This window comes from Pituophis catenifer, unplaced genomic scaffold (genome assembly GCF_029215685.1).
Source record: "Pituophis catenifer annectens isolate HBS135680 unplaced genomic scaffold, rPitCat1.0.hap2 SCAF_1, whole genome shotgun sequence".
NCBI lineage: Eukaryota > Metazoa > Chordata > Lepidosauria > Squamata > Colubridae > Pituophis > Pituophis catenifer.
In genome coordinates, this window is record NW_027256881.1 from 336,013,312 (window position 1) to 336,038,122 (window position 24,811).

Sequence of the window (24,811 nt, forward strand, 5' to 3'; positions counted from 1 at the left end):
ATAGTTTAATTGGAATTCCCCCACCCCCCCAAATATATGCATTATATATTTGGACTTTTCTGAGGATGCCCCCAGCACCTGCAAACATGAAAAATTATTTGGCATTTTAACCTCAAAGTCGAAAGCAGATTTCCATCGGAAATAAAAGACTTGCATCATGACATCACTTGTGCTGTTTTTAATTCTCCCTTTGGTATTTGTAAATACGTGTAATATACGATAGGCGGTCGTTTTCCTGGGGCAAAGAGCCCTTATGTCCCTGCTACCCCCTCAGCATAAACACCGAAATCGCTACAGCATTAATTATGGCGTGTTCTTCTTATCTCTGGGGCGGCGCGGGGGAAGCCTGACAGGAACAGGGCAATTTTGAGACAAGACCTAGCCAAATGAGCCCACAAAACAGGAAACCTCTCCATCTGGAAAAACATCCGCCTTCATTCGGAGGTAGATTGTGCTTAATTTTAAGGCAGGGAGTCAGTCAAACCTTTCCAGGCTTGCCTTGTCATCTTTTCCATGTCTCTCTCTCTTCCCTCCCACACTCCATTCCCCCTTCCCTACGTGTGAACATAAGTCTGCGTTGCGTGTGTGTCTACTATTTATAAATCGAATACATACGTGAGGAAAATCTGACGTGCGCGTCGTGACTTCCCGCGCGAGTAGGATTGCCCGGGGAATCACGCTCTATATATGTGTGTGTGTGTGTGATGGTTGAAAACACGACTAGCGATTAGGGGGCTCATTTGAGATTTCAGCGTGACCGTTACTATTTTCTTCGTGCGCCTCGTGCGTTGTGTGGGGGGGGGCGGGAGATGGAACCTTCGTGAGGAGGCGGCGTTCGCGCGCCGAGAGAGAATGAGAGACGAAATGGGGGAGCGGGGGGGGGGGGCTCGAGGAGGCGGAGGAAGCGCGAGCGCGCGGCCGCCTCAGACGGGGCCTCCACTGAGGGCAAGTGAGGACAAGGAGGAACGCGCGCTCTGGCCAAGGCGGACAGATCCGGGCCCGCTTTTTTTTTTTTTTTTTAAATTCACTCCGAGACTCTCGCGCTTTTTTTTTTTTTTAATCCACCGAGCCTCCTCCTCCTCAGTGTACACAGGGGAAAAAAAAAAGCCTGGATGGGGGAGAGCGAGCGTATGTGTGACAGGAGCTGGGCTGCGGGTGGTGGTGGGGGGAAAGAACAGACAGTGACCTAGGACGAAGGCGGCCGTCCTTCCTTTTATCTTGGCGCCGCGCCCCCTCCTCTCCCTCTCCCCCCCCTCCCCTCCTTCAACTACTCCTAGGCTTCTCTTTCGAATAATTCACTTACATCTGGGACGTACGTGCGTGCGTGCGTACCCTTAACGAGCCCGAGTGCGTGCGCGCCAATCTCCTTCCCCCCCCACTCGTCTCGCGCGCGACGTCGGCTCCCCCCCCCACCCCCGCCTCTCTACGTGAAGCTATAATTTTTTTTCTTAAAAGAGTGGTGGAGTGAAGGACGTAAGACGAGCAATAAAAGCTGTAACTGATACATTTGGGGGTTGACGTCCTCCGCCCGCACGGGTTTATTTTTTTTCTTTTCTTTTTTTTTAAAATAATTGCCCTCCCTCCCTCCCTGCCTCTCTCTCCCTTCTCGCTGTTACCGTCATCGCCCTCATCATTACCACCACCTCCACTGGGCGGCCCCTGCTTTTGACGCCGGCGGGGGCGGCCCAAAATGGCGGCGGCGCGGCTGCTGCTGCTGCTATTGCTGACGAAAAGCCCGGCCCGGCGCGAGCGACAATAGAGAAGAGAGAGCGCGTGAAGGGAAGGAGCGGCCGCTCGCTCGCGGGCTGGTCCTCCTCAGCCGCCGCCGCCGCCGCCGCCGCCGTTTTCGCTCTCCGCCGCCCCGCCGCTCTAGCATGGTGCGGGTCCGCCGCCACTTGCTCCCTTTTGCCGCCCCGAGCTGACCTATCCTCTCACTGAGGCTCTGCTCTGCTCGCTCTCTTCCGCCGCCAGCATGGGCGAGAGGTTGGAGCTCAGGCTGAAGTCGCCAGTGGGAGCGGAGCCGGCCGTCTACCCCTGGCCCCTGCCCGTTTATGTGAGTGTGCGGGAGAGAGAGAGAGTCGTCCTTGGGCGCCCCGGTGGGGAGGAGTTGAAGGGGGTCGGGGTGTCACGGGAATGTGGGGTGTGGGGGGGTCCTTCAGAAGGAGCAGGGGGTCCCAGGAGGGTTACTTTTATGGGGACGGTAGGAAATGAGAAGGGGAAGTGCCCCCCTTTTTTTGAGAGAGAGAGAGAGAGACAGGGAGCCCTGCGGGAATAATTTTAGTAAAGTAAAAAGGAATTTGGAAGAGGAAATTAACCTGAGGGGGTGGCGGGTGGAATGCAAAGGAGAAAAATCCGGGTCCAGTTATTCGGTGGGGCACGTCTGCCTGGGAGTTATTAGAAATAAAGTGGGGGGGAGAAAAGTTTGGGAAAGGGACAGAGAGGGAATCGCAAGGGTTTATTTTTAATTTTGTTTTTTTTTTAAAAAAAATCTACGAGGGAATTTGGGAGGCTGAACCGAACTGAAATCGGGGATGATGAGGTAGCCTCGTGGAAAGAAGACAAGAGTGTTGTGTGGAAGGGAGAGCGAAATAATATGCTGTCATTGTAGCCGAGGAGGTACCTTAGGAAACTGAGTTGGGGAGGATTGACAGGCAGCTGTTCGGTGTCACTTCGGCAGGTTTTTTTTTTTTCCTTTTTTTTTCATTTAAGATTATATTATGGAGGGAATCGAGCCCCGTGAGAATTGCCTTTTGACTTCCTGCTAAACGGAAAATAGAAAGGGTGTTTTTGTGCTGGGAAAATTTAGTAACGTTTATTATAGAGTAATAGGGGTAAAGACCCCCCCCTGGTTTGGGTGCATTATGGGGCTATTATGTAAGGCATAGGAAATGGGGGAGACCTGATTGCATTGTGATAGAAAAACTGAAGGGTGCTTCTAGTTCCTTTTATTTCTAAGGAAGGAGAAAATAATCATGAAATTTCACCTTCAATATTTTCTCCTCATCTATCTACACCATCTTTTCTCATTCTCCCAGGCTTTTTTGTCCCAGGCATTCGTCCTGGCTTGACCTCCTCATAACTGAAGTTCTCAACCGTCTTCTAAATCAGATATATTTGGAGTTGTCCTCTAGTTTCATTGCAGCCAATTTTTTTCATGCTAGTACAGTATGTGTTCTGAAAATGTACTGTTTTCTCTTCTACTTTCCTTTCTCAGACTTTAGGTTTTCCTTTTGATTGATTACCTTAATAAAAACTTCCTTTCATTCTTAACACATTTATAATGGTTTTTACAATTTGCTATCATAATCTGTAGGCAACAGCTTCTAATGTACATATTTTTGCAAAGAAATTAGACAATGCAGAATAAGCACGTTTATCCTTATCAAGGAGTTCAAAAGATAAACTGTCTTAAAGGTGGTTAATCTCTTGAATGTCAATTTTTGGATGCAATTATGAGAGGTCTTTAGGATTATTGAAAACATTTTATCAAACTACTGGCTGCATTCGGAGTACATATGACATTTAAATGTGTTGTATGAACTCTGTTGTGTATGTTATGGGAATTCAGGAAATAGAATTAATTTAACCTTTAATACTGTAGTTCAGTTAACCAAGACTGTGTGTGACAAACAGCCACCGTGGAAAACAGGTTTATGTATTTGATGAAACTTTGGTCTCTTCTTGCAAAGTATCTCTTACATTCTGCTGAAAGTATTGCATTTAATATATTTTGTGTTCTTGATGCCACTTTTGCAGTCTTTATTTCTTGTTTGTCAATCATAGTATTGCAAAGTTGGAATCAACTTTAAAGGTCATCTAGTCTTAACTAAATTTCTTGATGAATTCAGGTTTATGGTGTGCAGAAAGAGCTGCATTCCTGATGGACAGCTGCCTACATTCAATGTAGCTTTTCCATTGCCTTGGGATTTACTTTATTCTTTTATTCTCACTGCTATTGTGATAATCTATCTTCAGAGAAGGGGTGCCCTTCTTACAATTCAACTATTGCCTGTCAAACTCTGGAATTTGCTTTAGCCCCCAAATCCTCAGTTGACCCACAGATAGCTGGCCTCCCTCAGGACACTGTGTTGTTGCTTTTTTGGTTCTCTGCCAACTCTTTGGTATTCCCCCACCCTGTCATTTTTTTTAAAAAAAATTTGCAAACATTCTTTACATCCCAGGCCAGCCATTTTAAAATAATCCTACTTTTCCTGTTGTGGGTGACTCATTACTTGCAGATACTCCCTGTCCACACCCAAACAATATTTGTTCCATTCTGTTCTACCCTCCCTGTCTTTTCTACACTTCATAATCTCTGTCTGTAGCCCTGCTCAACTGTCTCATGTTTTATATTTTCATGTTTAATTACTATTGATTAAAAGCTTATCTCTTTTTTCTCTTTTCTTTTTCTAAGCACTTTAAATAACCAGACAGTGGGTTTAACACTACATAAGAAGGGTTGTAATTTGGAATGATTGTGTCTGTATGAATTAGAATGTTTGTATAAAGACTAGGATATTATTTCTACTCTAGGTAACAGGGTTTTGAAGAGGCAGAAGACTGATTATAACTAAATAAAATAATTGGAATATTAATTAGCTTCTCCTTTACTTCCTTTCTTCAGGCTTACATTTTTGGAATCGCTTTGGACTGAAACATAGTAGAATGTGTAAAGTTAACTTTCTGACTATTGAATGAGGAATACGTTTCATTTTCCTCTGTTTTAAAAAGGAAACGAAACAGTAGTGGGAGGAGGGAGATAGAACTGAAACCTAAATAGAGAATTCTTTGCAAATTTCTCTTTCCTCTATTTAGTGATAAATGCACAAATTTATTCTTCTTAATTCTATACTTGCAGTCCATATTTGGTTACTGCACACATCAGTGATGACGCTTCATTTTATTTTTGTAATGCCTTAGCTGCATAATATTTTACACATTTCACAAATTTTGGCTAACCTTTTCTAATGAATCATTGTGTTTTGTAATGATGCGGCCCTGGGAAATGACAGTTATGAATACAGAATATGTTTGTGGGGGTGTCAGAGAGAGAGAGTGTGTGCGTATGTGTAAATCTTCACATACTTACCATACCATGTGTTTGCTATCTTAGCAGGGGTGGGGAATTGCATTCTTGTTGGAGAATGGAAGTATAGTATTTTTTTTAAAAAAAAATTGGCATGGAACTGTTGGGCTATTCTTGCACTGTGTGGCATTTCTCCATTTGTATTCCATATTTAACAGTGTAAAGGAGGTAGGGTGTACAATAGATTGAGTTTGAATGATGCAGATCAGAACTGGACATCTTTTTTTGGATCAGGGGAAGGACCATAGATTTTCTGCCTACCAGCTGGTCAAAAATGGCTACCTGAGGCATTACTGGAAGAAGTAGGCTGAAAATGTTCAGCCTGATTTTTACCTTGGGGAGGGTGGAAGAGTAGGAATGGGAAACATACTGCTTCAAAAAGGCTATGTGTTTCCATTTTCAACCAAAGAGCCACCCGGGCTCAAAGTTAAGCGAAAGCCATGCTGCTGCCCTAAATGAGGCATTTTGCCATTGAATTTCAGTGACCTGATCTTGACCTGTTAGAAAGTCATATGGTGTGGATATTTCTACTGCATTTCAGCAGATGATATGAGGAATTAGAATAGCTTTTTTTGTGAAAAGATGAATAAAATATGCTATCATTGGCCTTATGTCATCCTGGCTCCTTAACCAGTTATCTGGTTTCTAAAACTTCCTGCTTATTCAGAAGGTTGAGCTATTTTTGACTGCCATTCCCAGAAACCATTGAGCCTGCAATTGTTCATGTGGCCTTTCCTGCTTGGGCAGCTCCATTTCTGTCTGTCTGTCTGTCTGTCTGTCTGTCTGTCTGTCTGTCTGTCTGTCTCTCTCTCTCTCTCTCTCTCTCTCTCTCTCTCTCTCTCTCTCTTTCTCTCTCAGAGAGAGTGGGGGGTGCACCCATAGCTGATGAGTTTTTTACTTTACTTTTAATTTCAGTATAAAGCCTACAGTAATTGCTATCCATCTTGGCTATAATCCTAAGTAAATGTACATGGGAGTAAGTGCTATTAAACTCTGCATATCTTAATAGGCATGTAGTACATTAGAACCTTTATTGAGTACATTTCCACAGAGCATATTTTGCTTAAGGTGTGATCATTACAAAACATTGTTTTCTTTTTGTACATTAGTGTTTTACTAATGTTGCTAATGTTTGAAATTTTGATTTTCTTTTTCCAAAGCTAGAACAACATATGTTAAAGGAAAATATAGCAAAAAAAAATATATGATATACTTTTCTAAGCATGAGGTGAAGAAGTCCCGTTGCTCAGTGCAATGTAGTGAAGAAAGTCCAATTAAAAGGATAATAAAGTAGTTAATAAAAAAGGAACTATTTTTTTGTTGTAAAGCTGTTTCCAGTCAGAAAAGACAAAACCCACTAGGTAGGCAAAATATTATCTGGCCTGGTGCACAGAACTTTTTCCTTCATCTCTAATAGATCAGGTCAGTGGTTTATCTGATCTAGAAGCCTTTTTGCTGTGATTAACATTATAGTAGGTTAGTGATATCTAGAGGACTATATTTTTCTATCCACTGCTTCTTAGAAACAAATGAATGCAAGCATTTCAGAATTGTATTCTTCCTTTATTCACTAAAGGTGTGAGCCATAAAATGTCTGCTGTGCTGTGGTGCCTGCAATAAGTCCCCAGGGAATTAATATGCTTCGGTTGCTCGGTGGCAACTATCTGCAATTGGTTTGACTGGTTTTCCCACAAAATAGTTCCTACTAATGAATGGAGTGCATTCAGTGTGTAAGTCTACTCGAGCTCTTGTGGAAGCTGTTGTAGCAATGTATTAAGGACAGAATATTTGTTTTATTGGGATCTCAAGTCTTGAGTGTGACAGTTCTGTGGCATCCTTTCTTAGAATCTGAAACTTCTGTTATGGATATCAACCTGACACATTTCAGAATCTGTTGTTGTTGTTGTTGTAATGTGAAGTAGTCTATTGTGATTGTCCAATCCTGGCTGTCTTTATGATCACCAAATAAATCTGTAAGATCCTTGCTGAATCAGCGTATCTGGTTTCCAACAATGGGCAACCTAGATATTCTTGAAAAATTCACAAGTCCACAGCCTACCTAGCTGAAATATCTGTTTGTTGATTTTGGCTAATCATTACTTGCTCAAATAGTCCTCCGTGTTTATTTATTTTACGTATTTTCTTTCTTTCTATCCTGCTTTTCTTATTATAAATAACTCAAGGCAGCAAACATACTCCTTTCTCCTCCTGTTTTCCCCACAACAACAACAACCCTGTGAGTTGGGCACTCATTTTGTCTATCTAATTCATTTTCAAATCTGAGACCTTTGTCATACGAGACAATATCTCATGACAGGGAGTTCCTCAAAATGGTGTCAAGAAGTATTTTCTTTCCAAATGTCAAACTCCCAGCATTGGGAGCATTTTTCCCCCTTACAAATTGCACTGAAATGGCTGCAGAAAGAAAGAGCAAGGCAAGCCATTGCAGCAGAAATGTGCAAAATCTTTTTTTTTTCTTTTGGAAAATAATCCTGGAAACCAAAGGCGCTAGAGGAATATTGTACTGTAGTCAAATGTAGACTTTATTTTTCTTTCTCTGTCTCTCTCTTTCTCTTTCTTTTCCCCCCTTCTCCTCCTCTGGTATAGAAGCTATTTGGCATCAAGGGGAAGAGGGGTTTCTGCTGTGGTTTCAGAGCACAGCTCTCTGACGTCAACAAAACGTCTCTTAGTTTCACTGCTCTAGTCCTTCTTGGTTCTGCAGGCAGCAAAGGGGGAATTGCCTGGGTTATATGTGGCAGGTGACGAGAGTGTTCCATGCAAAAGGCCAGGTTTGAATTTTTTGGCAACATGACACCTCAGGAGATTGGAGAAGAAATTTCAGTTTCTTCCTCATACACGGTCCTATCTTACTTTTTTTTTTTTTTTGCATTGCCATAAAAGCAGTTCCTGATAACAGCCTCTTTGCAAGATGGAGCCTAAGTGTTAGCACTTATCATCCCATTTGTACCTAAGATTGTACAAGACATAATACAGATCTTCCAGGTTTTTAAATTTTTTTTAACAATGTGGCAGACTATTTCTCTTAATCACGGTGGAGTCTAGCCTGATCTAGCCAGATCTCTTAGATCACTGAAAGGTTTCTACTAGCTGTGCTAATGCAAGAGCTATAAAACAGAGAAGCAGCATATTAAACTTTGGACCTTTGAATGCCTAGTAGGCATTCTGCTATTATGTTACCAGCAAGGATTTGTTTGTATGTTGGATTATTTCAAGTTTCAGATTCATATGAGCTGCTAGTTGTATTGGCAGTGCCTGTTAGAAATTCAGTATTTTTTCCAGTGGCTAAGGATGGAATATCAATACTTTGACCACTAGTTATCCAGAATAGCCAATTAGCTAAACTGTTTATTATAATTGTGCTTCCTCCTTCTTTGAAAAAGCTTGTGACAGTGAAGAGATCCCTTTTTTCCTACCTCCCCTCTCCCCTTTCCTTGTGAAGTAGCATAGTTTAAGAGAGGAAGTTTAGTTGATTTTCATGGCTGCATGAAAATTTGAACAAAATTCTCCCAGTGGTAGTCCAATGCTGGTTTTCTCTTCTGCTTCTCTCATTTTCTTAGAAGTCATGTTGGGTTGGAATGATGAGTAGTAGTTGGAAGTTTCTTTAAAAAAAGTTTATAAAGCCAATTTATGACGCTGCATACATCCAGAGTTTATTGGATAAAGCTACATGTGCATCATAGTGATAAAAACCAGGACTGCTAGAGACTGTAATATTTGCATAATTGCTTAGCTGACAGAGGGAAAGGCTGGTGTCACGATTTTGGTTGTTAAGAGCTTGGGAGGAGGATGTGAGATGTGTATTCCCCTGCAAAGCTAATTAAGGCTGTGGGAGAAGGGTGCCTTGGTGTTCCAGATGCAATCCTCCCACCGGCTTTCATGTCACAGTGAAGCGTGTGTGACTCTGCCTCCCACCTTCAGGTTTCCCGAAAAGGGATGTAAGAGGGTTTTTCTGATGAATCAGAAGTATTTTTTTTAAAAAAATCAGAGTAAGATGATTCTTACAAGGTTGAATAACCACCCCGTTCCCCTCAATGACTCAGAAAATATTTTCTGAAGTCGACCTCTGGCATTCAAAACATCTGCATGTGAAATAGAAGTGGGGTTTTTTTTGCTTGCTTTTTGGCCACTTGTGAAAGCCTTTCATTATGCCCCCGGCCTTTTGCCAATGCTAAGCAAGAGAATTAGAGATTATTTAGGTTCTGCATAGTCGCTGGGGTTAAAAGGCTATTTCACTGAATGTCTTCTAGGACAGTAGGAGTATATATTTCTTCCACTGAGAATAGCAAAAGAAGAAAAGAAAAGAAGAAAAGAAGAGAAGAGGAGAGGAGAGGAGAGGAGAGGAGAGGAGAGGAGAGGAGAGGAGAGGAGAGGAGAAGAGGAGAGGAGAGGAGAGGAGAGGAGAGGAGAGGAGAGGAGAGGAGAGGAGAGGAGAGGAGAGGAGAGGAGAGGAGAGGAGAGGAGAGGAGAGGAGAGGAGAGGAGAAGAGAAGAGAAGAGAAGAGAAGAGAAGAGAAGAGAAGAGAAGAGAAGAGAACAAAAAAAAGCTTTTGAGTGAAATTCAGCTTCTTGGATGCATCTGTGCAGTTTTCTTGCAGTAGTATGCAAATGGCCTGTTATTGCCTTTTTGCAGGATGTCTTTTTTTTTTTTAACTTCCCAAACTAAACTATACCTCTTGTGTTCGCTTGTAGTCTCCCCTCCAAATGCAGGTGGTCCTCAACTTGCAACACATTCATTTAGTGACTGATGTTACAACGGCACTGAAAAAATGACTTACGACCGTTTTTCACATGATTGGAGTGTGAAAAACGCACATTCTCATGGTCACATGATCAAAATTTGGACACTTGACATATATTTATGATGGTTGTAGTGTCCCGGGTCACGTTACCACCTTTAGTGACCTTCTGACAAGCAAGGTCAATGTGGAAGCCAGGTTCACTTAACAACCATGTTACCAACTTAACAACTGCAGTGATTCACTTAACAACTGTGGCCAGAAAGATTGTGAAATGGGGCAAAATTTACCTAATAACTACCTTGCTTAGCAGTGGAAATTCTCCAGCGCGCTGATTGGAGAATCCAAATAATGGGAAGTCCTTCAGTCTGTTTGCTTGACTGGGTGAATGTTTCTTTAAGAAACGTCCTTGGCCACTCCTCCCCTGCTTGGCTAAGCTCCAGTTCATTCACTCAGTCAAGCAAGAGACTGGGTTTTTTCCTTGGCTCTAGCAATTAACTGAGGATTTTTCTCCTATTATTTGGATTTTCCAATTATTCCTTTGAGTCTGAGCGGTGTGGATTCACTGTCTATCATCTACTGTTTATCTGACTGTCTGGTCTCTGTATTGCGGCGGAGGGTGAGTTAGACCTGGGTCTCCTTCCAGGGGGGCTCCCCTCCGTTTGCTAGACCTGCTTTATTCCTCGGAGCACTACCATCCAGGCAACTCCGAGTGATTTAAAATCGCCGCCGGCGCTGCGTTGGGATCCGGATTGCCGGAATTCCCTCCTCCGCCTTCCACACCGCTCCAACAATTTAAAGTGGCGGCAGGGGGTCCCTACATCGCTGCCGCAAACCCCTACAGCATTGCTTCGCCCCTTTTTGGTCAAATCTACGGGCTGGGAGGCTAGCTCAGGCGATCGTTCTCCTCGCCTTCGGTTACTGTCATCGGCCTCAATTTAACGGCGCTCGGCGGTTAATCCGAGCCGCGCGCCCTTTTGCCTTGATTGACAGCTTCCCTCAGCAATTGTTTCAACGGCGTTCGGCGGCTGCATTCGGGCCGCGCGCCATTTTTGAATCGTCTGCTGATTCCCGCCATTAAGCGGTCCAGAGTCAACGGCTTCAGCGACGATCCTGTCAGCCCTTCTCTAATTATTTAGCCTCATCTTCAATGACTGTGGTTGTTTAGGCGGCTAATTTAAAAGGCACGTCAAATTGCTGTTGAGGTGCTGCCCGTTCCTCATCTAGGGCAACGTTTTCTGTATAATCTGAAGCAGCCCTCCCTTTTTTTCTGATCTGCGAAGCGGCATTGGGTGTTTTGACACCTACTTGGCCAATTATATTACCTGGCTGTCTCCTGTTGTTTGTTCCTGTTTTAAAAAAAAAAAAAAAAAAAAAAAAAGAGAGAAAATCAATTCAATTAATTCCTTTAATCAAAATTATCAAATTCATTCATCAAATTAATTCATCAGCTTAATTAATCAAGTTTAAAATTTCACTCACCATTCCTGGCTGCATCCTCGATATGGCTGATTCTGACATTTCATCAGAAGTGGATCAGGCTTACAGCCCACCTGAGGCCAGAAAGAGGTCAAAAGCTCCGGCCAAAACTACCAGGCATCGTGATGTCAGGGCTAGATCCGCCAGTCCTCGCCCTGCCACCCGTTCTTCTGCAGCTGACAAAGCAGAGGAACGCAAACGTAAGGCCTTTGAAAAACAGTACCTTTTAGCCCAGCAAAGGGCCCGGTCTACTCACAGACAGATGTCTCCTGACAGGCCTGCTCCGTTGGCTCAGGATCACTCTCTGGTTGCACAAGGGGTTTCTGATGTCCAACATCTCAGAGAAGCCGCTTTTCCTTCTGTGGTTCCGGTTCCAGATGCTCAAGTCAACAAACCTCCTGGCCGGTGTGCACCTGAGGCTACATATACTCCTATGGCTGCTGGCCTTCGCCCTTCGGAACCTCTTCAGCCTGCCCTGTCTCGTGATATCCAGGACCTCGTATCTCAAACCATGTCTCGTATTCTGGCTTCAGCCCCCATCCAGGGATCTCAGGCTTCTGCCTTTGCAGCCCATGCCGGCCAGAGCCTCTCGGTGGAGGATCCAATGTATGGCGACCTTCATCGTTCCCACTGCCACTGTCCTGAATCCCTTCTGTCCGAGGAACCTCCATGGCAGGATGAGGAGCTTGAAGAGGGGGAGTTATCCGAAGATGAGGACTTGCAACCGGATAAGCCTTCCTTCACAGGACTTTTCCGCCCCTCCATGTTTAAGTCCTTGCTCCACAAGGCTAAGATTACCACCAACATGGGATTATCATCTTCTCAGCCTTCTCAACAGTCTGAACAAAATCCTCATGGTGATCTCTTCCAATTGCAAAAACCGGATGAGGATTTCATACCGTGTCCGGAGTTATTCTCGGATGTGGTCCAACGATCATGGTCCCAACCAGCTTACATTTCTGCTCCTACTGGACTTGACAAGCGGTTGTACTGCTCCGATCCAACCTTGCAAAGTCTGATTCAATTGCCATCTGTGGATGTCCCGGTGGCACAGTTGACGTCTTCTTCTGTAATCTCCAATGATGTCCTGGATGGCCTCAAAGCTGAGGATAGGAAATCTGAGCTTTCTCTCCGTAAAACGCATCAGGCAGCCGCCTGGGCCATCAGGTCAGCGACTTCGACTTCATTCTTTGCTCGCGCATCCATTATATGGTTACGCCAATTACAGGAGCGGCTACCTCCAGATGACAGCAGGCTCCACCATGATATTAATAAAATTGTTGCTGCTACCGAGTACTGTGCTGACGCATCCTTGAATGCGGCTAAGTTCTCTTCACGAGCCCTCGTCTCCAACGTCACCACTCGGCGCCTCCTTTGGCTCCGCCACTGGAGGGCTGACCTCAAGTCAAAGTGGAAGCTGGCATCTGCTCCATATAGGGGTTCCCTTCTCTTCGGAGAGGCCTTAGACCCCATACTTGTGGAGGATAAGGATAAGCGTAAAATTATGCCATCCTCTCATAGGCGTCATGACAGAAGATTTGCTCCTTATTCCCACAGGCAGCCCTTTCGGACTGACTCCGGGCCCAGTGGGTCCTATTTCCCCAGACAATATTCCCATGGAGGTGATCGAACATCTGACAGGCCTTCCTACCGTGATAGGGGCAGAGGTCAAGCCAATACCAGACGCCAGTATCGTGGGGTTTCCAACCGCCCCTTCAGACGTGGCAAGTGACTATACCACAGACCTTCCCATTGGAGGTCGTCTTCTACACTTCTTACCCCAATGGGTTTCTTCCACAACAGATGCCTGGGTGCTCCAGACTGTGAGGTTCGGCCTCACTTTGGACTTCCTCTCCAGCCCTCCGAGCCGCTTCCTTCGGTGCCCTCTTCCGAGCAACCCGGAGAAGAGGGCGTTAATGGACGCAGAGATACAACATCTACTAGACATCTGCGCGATCGAACCAGTGCCGATAGAACAACGGGGATCCGGGTTCTACTCGCGCCTGTTTCTCGTTCCCAAGTCCTCCGGGGACTGGAGAGGGATCTTAGACCTGAAAGCATTGAACAAGTTTGTCAAATGCCACCATTTCAAAATGCAGTCGCTCAAATCGATCCTGCAAGGCATCCGACGGGGCGACTTTATGACATCTATCGACCTCAAGGAGGCCTACCTGCATGTCCCGATCCGTCCTTCCCATCGACGATTTCTTCGATTTGCCTATGCCAACAGGCATTTCCAATATCGGGCCATGCCGTTTGGCCTCTCGTCCGCCCCTCGGACCTTCACGAAGCTGCTGGCGACCTTGGCGGCATCTCTGCGACAGGTTCCCATCCGGCTCATGTGCTATCTGGACGACATCATCATTCTATCAGCTTCTCGCCATCAGGCTGTCGTCGATCTGAGGGCTGTTTCTCGTGTACTACAGCAGCACGGGTTCTCCCTGAACCTCATCAAAAGTCAACTGTCCCCTACCACTCGCATCCTCCATCTAGGTGCTCTTATAGACTCTGTCAATTGTCGGGTGTTCCTATCCCCCGACAGGATTTCCAGCATTCGATCATTGGTGACCAGGGTTCTTTCTCTCAGATCCATTCCTCTGATCACCTTGTCCCAACTACTTGGCAAACTAATTTCGTGCATCTCGATTGTCCCGTGGGCTCGTCTTCACAGTCGTCCCCTGCAGTGGTTCCTCCTGCCCTATCAAAGGTCTCGCCGGGCGTGCTCGACCATCAATGTCGTCCTGCCGACTACGGTGCGGTTATCTCTCAAATGGTGGACTTCTCAGTCCATAAGGAAGGGCTCCTTCTTCCTGGAACCCAGTCGGCTGCTCCTGACAACGGACGCGAGTCAGTTTGGCTGGGGCGCCCATCTACAGTCATCGGTCGCCCAGGGACGCTGGTCCAGCCGGGACTTACGGCACGACATCAACTGGCTGGAGCTACGAGCAGTCCATCTTGCTCTCCGTCACTTCAAAGCATTGGTGAAAGGCCGTCATGTTCTAGTCCTAACGGACAATACATCTGCAAAAGCCCACATCAACAGGGAGGGGGGCACTCGCTCCAGACAGCTGATGGAAGAGGCGACGAGAATGCTCCTTTGGGCGGAGAGGACCGTTCTCTCCCTAACAGCCGAACACATATCCGGAGTCGAAAACGTAACGGCAGATTGGCTCAGCCGTACTCAAATAGATCAAGCGGAGTGGCGCCTAGATCCGGCCTTGTTCAGAGATCTATCGCGCCGATTCGGCCTTCCGACAGTCGACCTATTTGCGACACACCTGAACGCCCACCTTCCCCGGTTCTTCTCCCGGTTCCCCTGCCCCGGAGCGGAAGGTTGCGACGCACTACGCAGCAAGTGGCCTCTCGGCCTGCTCTACGCCTTCCCCCCTCTCCCTCTCATTCCTCGTGTAATTCGCAAACTGTTGGAGGAGAAGGCGGATCTCATCCTAGTCGCCCCCAATTGGCCTCGTCGCTCATGGTACGCAGACCTCCAGAGCCTCTCGGTGGACCGTCCTTGGCACATTCCCAACGACCGGATATCTCTCAGCCAGGGGGTCATACTGCACCCAGAACCTCAGTGGTTGCAGTTGACCGTCTGGCGTTTGAGAGGATCCGCCTGATGAAGGACAATATCCCAGCTGGCGTGATCCACACTATGCAGTCGGCCAGGCGCGCTTCAACGAATCGTATTTACGACGCCACTTGGCGGGCCTTTTGCGCCTGGTGTGCCAAGTCTCTTCTGGATCCTACCACGGCATCTCCTTCGGATGTCCTTGTTTTCCTTCAAGCGGGTTTGGACCGGGGTCTTGCCCCTAATACCCTGAGGCGTCAGGTGGCAGCTCTCAGCACAGTTCTGTCTCCTGTGGACGATCGACCCTTGACCCGGAATCCTCGTATACGGACATTCTTACGGGGGGCGTCAAATCTCCGACCACCTACTGTCCATCGGTACCCAACTTGGGACTTGCCATTGGTCTTATCGGCCCTAATGTCACCGCCCTTTGAGCCTCTGGCTTCTATATCTCTTCGATTTCTGACTCTGAAAGTTGCCTTCTTAGTGGCTATTACTTCTGCGAGGCGAGTGTCCGAGCTGGCTGCACTGTCGGTACGACCTGACCTTTGCGTTTTCCATCCCAACAAGGTGGTGCTTCGTACAGACCCTTCCTTCCTGCCAAAAGTAAATTCTCTATACCACCGTGCCCAAGAATTGGTTTTACCGGACTTTTGCCCGGCTCCTAGCCATAATCTCGAACAACAATGGCATACCTTGGACGTTAAACGAGCGCTCCGTCGTTACATCAAGCGGACTGCGTCCTTCCGTAAATCCGAAGCATTGTTCCTGTCTTTCAATCCTTCTACCTTGGGCATGAAAGTTTCACCATCCACGATTGGTCGTTGGATCAAGGCCTGCATCGTAACAGCGTACCGCTCCAGGAGGGCTCCTCTGCCAGGAAGGATCCTTCCTCACTCCACCCGTAGCGCTGCCACCTCAGCGGCTTGGGCTACTCAGGCATCCATCCTTGACATTTGTAGGGCCGCAACTTGGACTACCTTGACACCTTTTGTTAGGCATTACAAAATTGACTCCTTTGCTTCGGCTGAAGCTTCCTTTGGTCGTAGAGTGCTACAATCTGTCCTGGCTGTTCCTTCCGGGGATGAAGCAGCCTCCCACCCTAATTCGAACTAGCTTGGGTATATCCCATTATTTGGATTCTCCAATCAGCGCGCTGGAGAACGAACGTTGTCTTACCTGAACGTTCCTTCTCTGCGCGCTGATGGAGAATCCAACCCATCCCTTCGGCTGCTTAGCCAGGATTGCCTTACCTTGTGTCTATGATTGTTTGTTTCATACCAGCACCATCTTCTGTTGACCTCGCGAATGAACTGGAGCTTAGCCAAGCAGGGGAGGAGTGGCCAAGGACGTTTCTTAAAGAAACATTCACCCAGTCAAGCAAACAGACTGAAGGACTTCCCATTATTTGGATTCTCCATCAGCGCGCAGAGAAGGAACGTTCAGGTAAGACAACGTTCGTTTTGGGCTCAATTGTGGTTGTAAGTCGAGAACTACCTATATAGTCTGACTCCTGACTTGGTCTGCTGGAAGCTGCCGTCTGCTGAGCCTGAGAATAGCAATAATTGGCTGGGAATCAGGCTATTCAAAAGGTATTCCATGAAGTCTTATTTCCCTAGGATGTTTCAGGATTTCCTCAGAAAATACTGTAGGTTCTTCAGTTAGGAAATAATAAAAGCGAAAGGTAATTATGTAAGATTTTCTTCCTCTAAAACAGTGTTTCTCAACCTTGGAAGCTTGAAGATGGGTGGACTTCAACTCCCAGAATCCCCCAGCCAGCACAGCACAGGATTCTGGGAGTTGAAGTCCACCCATCTTCAAGCTACCAAGGTTGAGAAACACTGATCTAAAAGCTCTAGCAGATGGAGAGAGTAGACAGCAATGAAAGGCAGCAATAAGGCCCAACACGTTGATTGAACCACATCAGGCTTCAGGCTACACTTCAAAAATTATCTGTAAAACACTATATTATTTGAATGGTTCTGAGGCATATGTATGAGCTAGCACTATATAGTATTAGAATAGAATAGAATAACAGAGTTGGAAGGGACCTTGGAGGTCTTCTAGTCCAACCCCCTGTCCCTGCCTAGTACTGATTTTACAGTTCATGGACGGGGTGAAAAGGGGGCTATGGAGGGTTAACCAAAAATTTCAGAATCCAGGAGATACTTATTTCTAGTTACCTGATTATTAATTGGGAATTATAAATTTTGATCATATGTGTTCCATAATACTATCTTGAGCGAAACAGATAGTCCTTTATTAGACCACAGTTGGACCTGGCAAAATCTTTGCATGACTCAAAGGACTTACAGCTTAACTTCTTGGTTCTGAATCCAAGCCCTGCGGTTGTTTAATGAAACGCCATGTGACCATGACTTACGATTTTACTTCCACCTTCTCTTGTCAACTGCTTGTTGCAGGCCAATTGTGAAGTGTCCAAATGGCAATTATGCGATTGCAAGATGCTGCAATGGTCGTAAATGTGAGGATTCAGCATACAGCTTTTTCTTTTACATTGTCGTAATTTCAGACCATTGTTAAATAAAGCCATTGGTAGGTGAGGACTGTCTGTAATATTGAGTATTAAATAATAAAAGCGCCTGGCTATTTTATTTATTGTATTTTTAAACCATCAGCAATTTGAAGTGCATTTGTTTATGAGACTAGACAACCCATGACCTCTTGGGTCACAGATATTTTCTTATCAGATTCCTCATTGACTTCAATAATGATAGAGCTTCTTATCTACTGCCTTTGCTGGAAAAATTGGGATACATTCAGAGATACGTCTCCCTTGAAAATAGCCCAGGTTGAACTTTATAGCATAGTCAAACACTGGCACAGGAAATGTTTTATGACATTTTATATTATGTCATAGCAATAGAAATAGCTGGAAACTTATGCAGGTAGTCCTTGACTTACAACAGTTCATTTAGTGACCATTCTAAATTACAACATCACTGAAAAAAGTGAGTTATGACCATTTTTCACATGACTGTTGCAGCATCTCCTTGGTCACATGATCAAAATTCAGATGCTTTGGCAACTGACTCATTTATGATGGTTGCGGATCCCGGGGTCATTTTGTAACTTTCTGACAAGCAAAGTCAATGGGGAAGCCAGATTCACTTAACAACCAGGTGACTAATTTAACAACTGCAGGGAGTCACTTAACAACTGTGGCAAGAAAGGTCATAAAATGGGCCAAAAATTCACTTAACAGGTGTCTTGTTTTGGGCTCAATTGTGGTTGTAAGTCAACGACTACCTGTATACCACCCATACTGCTTTACAGCCTTCTCTGGATGGTTTACGTCAACATAGATATTGCTCCCAACAATCTGGGGCCCTCATTTTGCTGACCTTGGGAGAATGGAAGGCTTGAGCCGGTCAGGATCAAACTCCTGGCTGTAGACAGTTAGTCTGCAATACTGCATTCTCCACCACCAGGACTCATAAACTCTTTCATCATAATTTTTATGTCATAAAATATGCCAAATTTCATTTCCATTGGAGTCACATGTCTTGTATTTTAGATGCATTTTGTAAGTTAGCTAGTTTGAGATACCTTGGATCAAAAGCTTTTGCTCTATGGTGCACCATTTTGCCCAGTTAAGGATTACGGCAATCAGAATTTTAATAGTATATGAATATTTTTTTTTAATTTGATTTATATGCCGCCCTTCTCCGGAGACTCAGGGCGGCTTACAATGTGCTAAGCACATTGTCTGCACCCAGGAGAATCTGCCTATTCTTTGATGAGGAAGGAAGCTTCTTTGATGGGCATTTCGAAATACAGTACAGTATTAAACTGAACTGGAACTAGAATCTTTGAAAGATGATCTTGGTCCAGAGTCTACGCTTCATAAGTTTTGCTTAACCGAAGTTTGAAGATAGAATGGATTAATTTAAATCAGAGGAATTAAAAAGTCTGATTCAAATAATAAACTAAGGCTTCTAATTCTGTATTTCCTAAACTAATGGTTCCTAAATTTTGATCCATAGTAGTGTATGAGTGAAGTCTAGGACATGCGGCAAAACAGAATTTAAAATAGTTTTTAAAATGTAGCCAGAATCAGAGCAGACAGCTAGAGTTATTTGTTTGTTGAGATGTGTATGCTTCATGTGTCTCAAAAGAGAAAAATCCTTTTTAAAATGTAGCCAGAATTGAAGGAGACAGCTAAAGTTGTTTGTTTATTTAGATGCAAATGCCTCTAAATCCAAACAGTCCCATGAGAACACAAACATCTCGTTAGGTTTGGATGTTTTTTCTAATGTAATTTTGTAGTGATGTAGATGCCATATTTTTTGGACTGTAAGACGCACTGGTGTTTAAGACGCACCAAGATTTCTAAGAGGCAAGTAAGAAAAAAAAGGTTTTTTCTCTCCCTGGTCCCCAGGAGCACCCTGCAGGCCTCCCAAACCCCCTGCGTGCCCTGCTTTTCACAAAAACAGGCTCGTTTTTCATCCATTTTTTGCAAAAAACGGAGCACAGAGGGTTTGGGAGGCCTGCAGAGTGGTCCTGGGGGCTAGGGGAGGGCAAAAATGCCCCCATTTTAGTGGAAAACGGGCCTGTTTTTCACAAAACGGGCATTTTTGCCCTTCCCAGACCCCAGGAGCACACTGCAGGCCTCCCAAATCTTCTGTGCACCCTGTCTTTGCGAAAAACGGGCCCATTTTTCGCAAAAATGGGACAAGCTGGGCGGGACTTCAGGAGGCCAAAAATGGCTGTATTTGGTGTATAAGACGCACCAACATTTTCACCCTCTTTTGGGGGGGGGGAGTTCGTCTTATACTCCGAAAAATACAGTATGTCCAGGGGAGGAGAATCGTATTATAGCATTGGTAGGTACCATGTTACCAGTCCTTAGTTTATTGGCTCCTTGATTATCAAAGCTGTTGATAATAATGTAGTGATCCACATAAAGAAAATGTTTGGGGGTTGCTGACTAAAGAATAATACATGTACCCAATATGGGAGGTTTCCAGATGACCTTCTTGTCAAGTCAAAAGTTTGTTTGATAGTCTCCTCAGTTTTCTCTGTCCATTAAGCTCTCCGCCACTCACCCAGGAAGCTTTCTGACTTGAATACCATAAAGAACATATTGCTGGTTTGTCTTAAAAGTGTGGTTTCTTAGGCAGATTGGAGCAACTTATTTTCATCAGGTGAAACTGAAATGCCAATGTTTCATAGGAATAATATTAATAGATTTGAGAAATGATCAAAATGGCTCTTTACTCTGGGGAAAGTTCCTTTACCTCAATTGTAGGGGTACTGATTCTGTTAAGAAATAAAATGTATTACCAATGTCATTATCTTTAGGTTATACTCATCTGTTTATAAGAAATGTAATATTTACATATTTAAAATAAAAGTAATATAAATCAAATATATTATTTAAAACATTGATTTTGTATTAATTTCTCACTTAATACCCATTCCTAATTTTGAAAGAATGCTACTTTGAAATTGATAGAGAACTATTTATAGTACTATCGCAGAGATTTTCATGTGACTCATATGCTGCTTAGTTCCAGTTTATCTGAAAGTCTTTGTATACAGCTATTCACATGATCTTCTGTTAAGAGTTATTCACAGTATATGAATAGAAAGTCAGAAGGAGGAGCTATATGTCCTGCATAACATAAAGGATGGAGATGTTCAATGAAGTTCTGCATACCACATAGCGAATTCAGTTCATGAGTACTTTAGATAATGGTACAAAATCTATTCTGGTTCAGAAAAAAGGTTGTTTTTGTTTTAAATTTGAAATGGCTGAAAATATAGGGGGCTAAGAACACAACATTTAGAAACAGAATTTCCTGTCAAACAAATGCCTCTTCTAACTTTCTAATATTTTAAAGTATATTGTTTGAATTCTCAAGCTTTTACATTTAAGTTTCTTCATATTCTTGTATAGCATGTAATTCAAAGACCCTTATGAACCAAGATATTCCCATTTCTAATCCCATCACTGTCTTGAATTCACTAGGAATATGGAAAGCTTAATCAGATTCTATCTGTAGCTTCTGTTTTTGAATTTAGTAAAGAGACCAGTGTTAATTTCTATTTATTTGTTACTAAAAGGGGATAGTTGAAATGAAAAGAACTCGTAAAAGCATAAGAATTCTAGAAGAATCTTATTGTTTTTTTGTGATATGTAGTTTTTATTAAGAATTTTTAGTATAATAGTAAAATCTAATATAAACCAATCTTAAAGAAAAGTGAACAGTAAAAGTGAAAAAAAAAAGAAAAGTAAGAATATAATAGAGGAAATTAATAAATAAAGAAGTGACTTCCAATTGTCATCACAATAAATATAAACAAATTTAGTGACTTTTCACCTCCTCCAAATTAACAAACATTTATTTCTTCATTCCATATCCCTTTTCTTATCTATAAACAAATCCATAAAATATCTTTTGAGTCCTGGTGTTAGCAGAAAGTCCATAAAGGGTTGCCAGAATCTATAACATCTTGTTTTAACCTTGATCAAATAAACCAACTTAATATTCTTTCCTGTTATTTCTAAAAGGCTTGACCTTTAGTTTATTCAAATATTGTTGTAGGATTTAATTTATCTTCATTTCTTCTTTGTTGCATCACACAGAATTTTTCAAGGCTCTAACATGCCTCTTTTGTAAATCCAATAGGAAAAAATTATCCAAATCACTCCTGATTTATCATTTGTATTTTCCTTTTAAATTTTAAAATATCAGTCAGTTCCTTTTGTAAAATCTAATGAAACATCTTTTCTAAGTCGTTATCTTGCCCTGTTAGTTGTAAATCCACTTTCAATGCCATTTGTGTTTCGTCAGATAACATTTGTTTTACATCTGTTATTTCTTCAGTAATGTAGAAACATATATTATTACTGACATTGTTGATATTGTGATTACTACTTTCTGATTCCCTTCTTCAAAGTCTCCTTCAATATTTTCATTGGTAAACATTTTACAACATTAAAATGTTAATTATCTTAGTATCCAATTTTTGAAATCTTAAAATTGCTTATCTTTGTTTTGTCTTGTAAAAACCAAAAAAATATATTTCCCATGAGAAGCTGCTTGTTCGTTAGAATTAATTCCAAAATCTTATGAAAAAGCTTCAATACTCCAATTTTACCTGGATCCCTTAATTAATTTATAACTTCCTAAGATTGAAACCTTATTTAGCTTTTTGCTGTTTATTTCAGTCTCTTTAAATATATAAGTTTATTATTGTTATTTTAATTCAGGATTGAAGGTGTTTCAATCCTGAATTACCAGGTGTTTTCAAACCTGCTTCTGTAATAGCTTAAAACTAATTAATAAGCAGGTTCTGAAAGTGATTAGAAAGTGAGATCCATGAACTTAAGTATCCTTTATTACTCTCTATCTTGATTGTAACAAGAAGGCAGATCCCTTTTTCTCTCAGAGCTCAATCCAGGGAAAATTGCTATCCTGTGGTCTCCTCATGAAGAGCAGCTGTTTGAAGTCTATATGGGCAATCTCCTGTCCTCTGTTTATCTGAATGGGTTCCAAGGAGCCAATCTACTCACCAATTCCTTGGTCTTTGCTGCAGGCATTGGCTCTGCATCTTCAATTCACCCTACTTTCCCCAGAAGTCATGAAGAATCTTGTTGATTTTGACTAAGGATCTAATTAATTTATATTTCTGCTTTCCACAATTAAACAGATGCTCCCAAGGGCCCCAAGAAGGATATAAACGCAACAGCTTATCCTTGCTGTCTTGAGCATCTGGAAATCAGAGATTGGCTGCTTCTAAACATGAATGTTCTATAGAGCAGAGGTCCCCAACCCTCGGGCTGGTCTGCAGCGTGTCAGAAATGGAGCTGCGCAAATGAGCGAAGCCCCATCTGTGCATCCATGGCATACAGACAGTGCACAAAACTATTCCCCCTCTGGTTTGCGGAAAATCCTCTCTCCACAGAACCAGTCCCTGGCACCCAAAAGGATGGGAGCTACTGCGATAGAGATATCATGACAAGCATTGGTTTCTACTCTTGCGTATTACTATATGAAATACATATTTTTTGACATGCTGCATACACAATCTGAAGATAAACTATAAGGAATCCTTATTATTCCCTTTTGTTTCAAAATTTAGCTTGCTGAAATGAAATAAAATTGGCCTATGGATTTGGAGGGATTGACCTCCTTCCATTTTGGAAGTGGAACTAGCTCCTCTGTTCCGCTGATGCCGAATGCAACTGGCAGTATTTCGCATAGCTTTCATCATTCTGTGGTGCCCAGTGATAAGATTGCAGTAGGTTGATCTAGTGTTGTGTAGAAGACACAAAAGGAATACCTTTCACACAAATGTTGGGGAAAAATAGGAAGCGTAGAATTTGTGTTGTGTTATTCTTGATAAAATGTTTTAATAAAGGAGATTAAGTTTCCTTTCTCTGCATTTGCAAACAATGTTTATTAAAGCAAATGACTCTTGTACTGACAGCCAACGTAGTTGATGTCACTTCCTAGATGTCCTGAAGCCACCTCTTTCTGTGTTTTTTTTTTGTTGTTTCAGGACAAACACCATGATGCTGCTCACGAAATCATTGAGACAATTCGGTAGGTGTTAAGGCAAATATGCACTACAAAACTTTCTCTCCCTTACGTTCCCAGGGCTGCATCTCAAAACAGCAAGTGAGTCTTCTGATAGGGAAGAGATGAAGAATGGAAGCTTGGTTCTTGTTAGGATTCTATACTTGGTGTGTAATGTCAAATTCTTATGATATAGTATGCTTTTCCATATAGACTTAAAATATCATTTCTGGGTTCCATTAAAAACAATGAAACAAAAGAATATAGGACACATAGGACATTAGTAAGCAGTAAGCCATCATTTTGTAACCCAGGTTTGTTGGCTGGATTCACCCATGTTACCAAATCATAAATTATGGTGAACAAACTATTTGACCAAGTCACACAACATCCTAATTCAAAAGCAAATCCCATTCTGATGTCGGAATGGAACAACTCGCCGCAGCCAACTCACCGCAGGACAATTCAACAATTCAATTTAATTATTTAAAACAATTTTTTTTTAATTTTTCTGATTCACATTTCATTTTGTACTTCCTTTGGCATCCTTTCTTTAATGATTTTGTTCCACTATTTCTTTAATATTAGTGTAATTCTTGTTCCACAACAAGTTGGCCATGGTGAATTGTCCCGTGGCAAGTTGTATATACCCTCTGATGTTCTTATGCTGCATACATCTAGTCACAGACTAGACGTGGACACAGACTTAGGATAAGGGGGACAAGTGGAGGTGGTTAATAGATTAACAACAGATTCCATCCTCCTCTCCTCCTCCTTCCCCCCATCCCCATCTTTTAATTGGGCACAGTATTTGGATCTTACAGTATTTTGAAGTGGTAATACTTCACAGTATTATGAGTCTGGTGGCTCAGCAGACTAAAAGCATTGTGATTAACACCAGCTGTCTGCAATTACTGTAAGTTTGAATCTCACCAGGTTCAAGGTTGACTCAGCCTTCCATCCTTTCTAAGGTAGGTAAATTGAGGACCCAGTTTGTGGGGGCAATAAGCTGACTTTGTATAAATATACAAAAGTATGAAGACTATTGCTTAACGCATTGTAAGCCGCCCTGAGTCTCCGGAGAAGGGCAGCATATAAATCAAATTAAAAAAAAAATATTTATGTCTTTTAGCTTTTGTGTCAATTTTATTTTTTTAAGATTGTATGCTGCCCAGAATTACCCTGTGGTAAGGCGGGCAGCCAGTACATTTTACAAACAAACAAGCAGATAAATAAGGCAGCCTCTTAATTGCAGAGTTTCCAACAATAGTCTTTCACATCACCTGCAGTCTGATTCTTATAACTGGATTTGTCAGGGATTGGATCAGGAATTCTCCAGTGCTTTCCAGTGCCAAGAATAAAAGCATATC

At 43.0% G+C, this 24,811-nt stretch overlaps 1 protein-coding gene across 2 annotated transcripts in view; it reads left to right on the forward strand.

Moving 5' to 3' along the window:
* The first annotated feature begins 1,801 nt into the window (after positions 1 to 1,801).
* The window catches only part of DOT1L (DOT1 like histone lysine methyltransferase), a 94,479-nt gene continuing 71,469 nt past the window's right edge, over positions 1,802 to 24,811 (forward strand). For both annotated transcript variants that reach the window (XM_070943944.1, XM_070943935.1), the window contains exons 1-2: positions 1,802 to 2,053; positions 23,425 to 23,468. In XM_070943944.1, the coding sequence (XP_070800045.1) occupies positions 1,973 to 2,053; positions 23,425 to 23,468 (125 nt within the window). In that variant the 5' untranslated portion in view covers positions 1,802 to 1,972. The remainder of the gene's footprint in view (positions 2,054 to 23,424; positions 23,469 to 24,811) is intronic.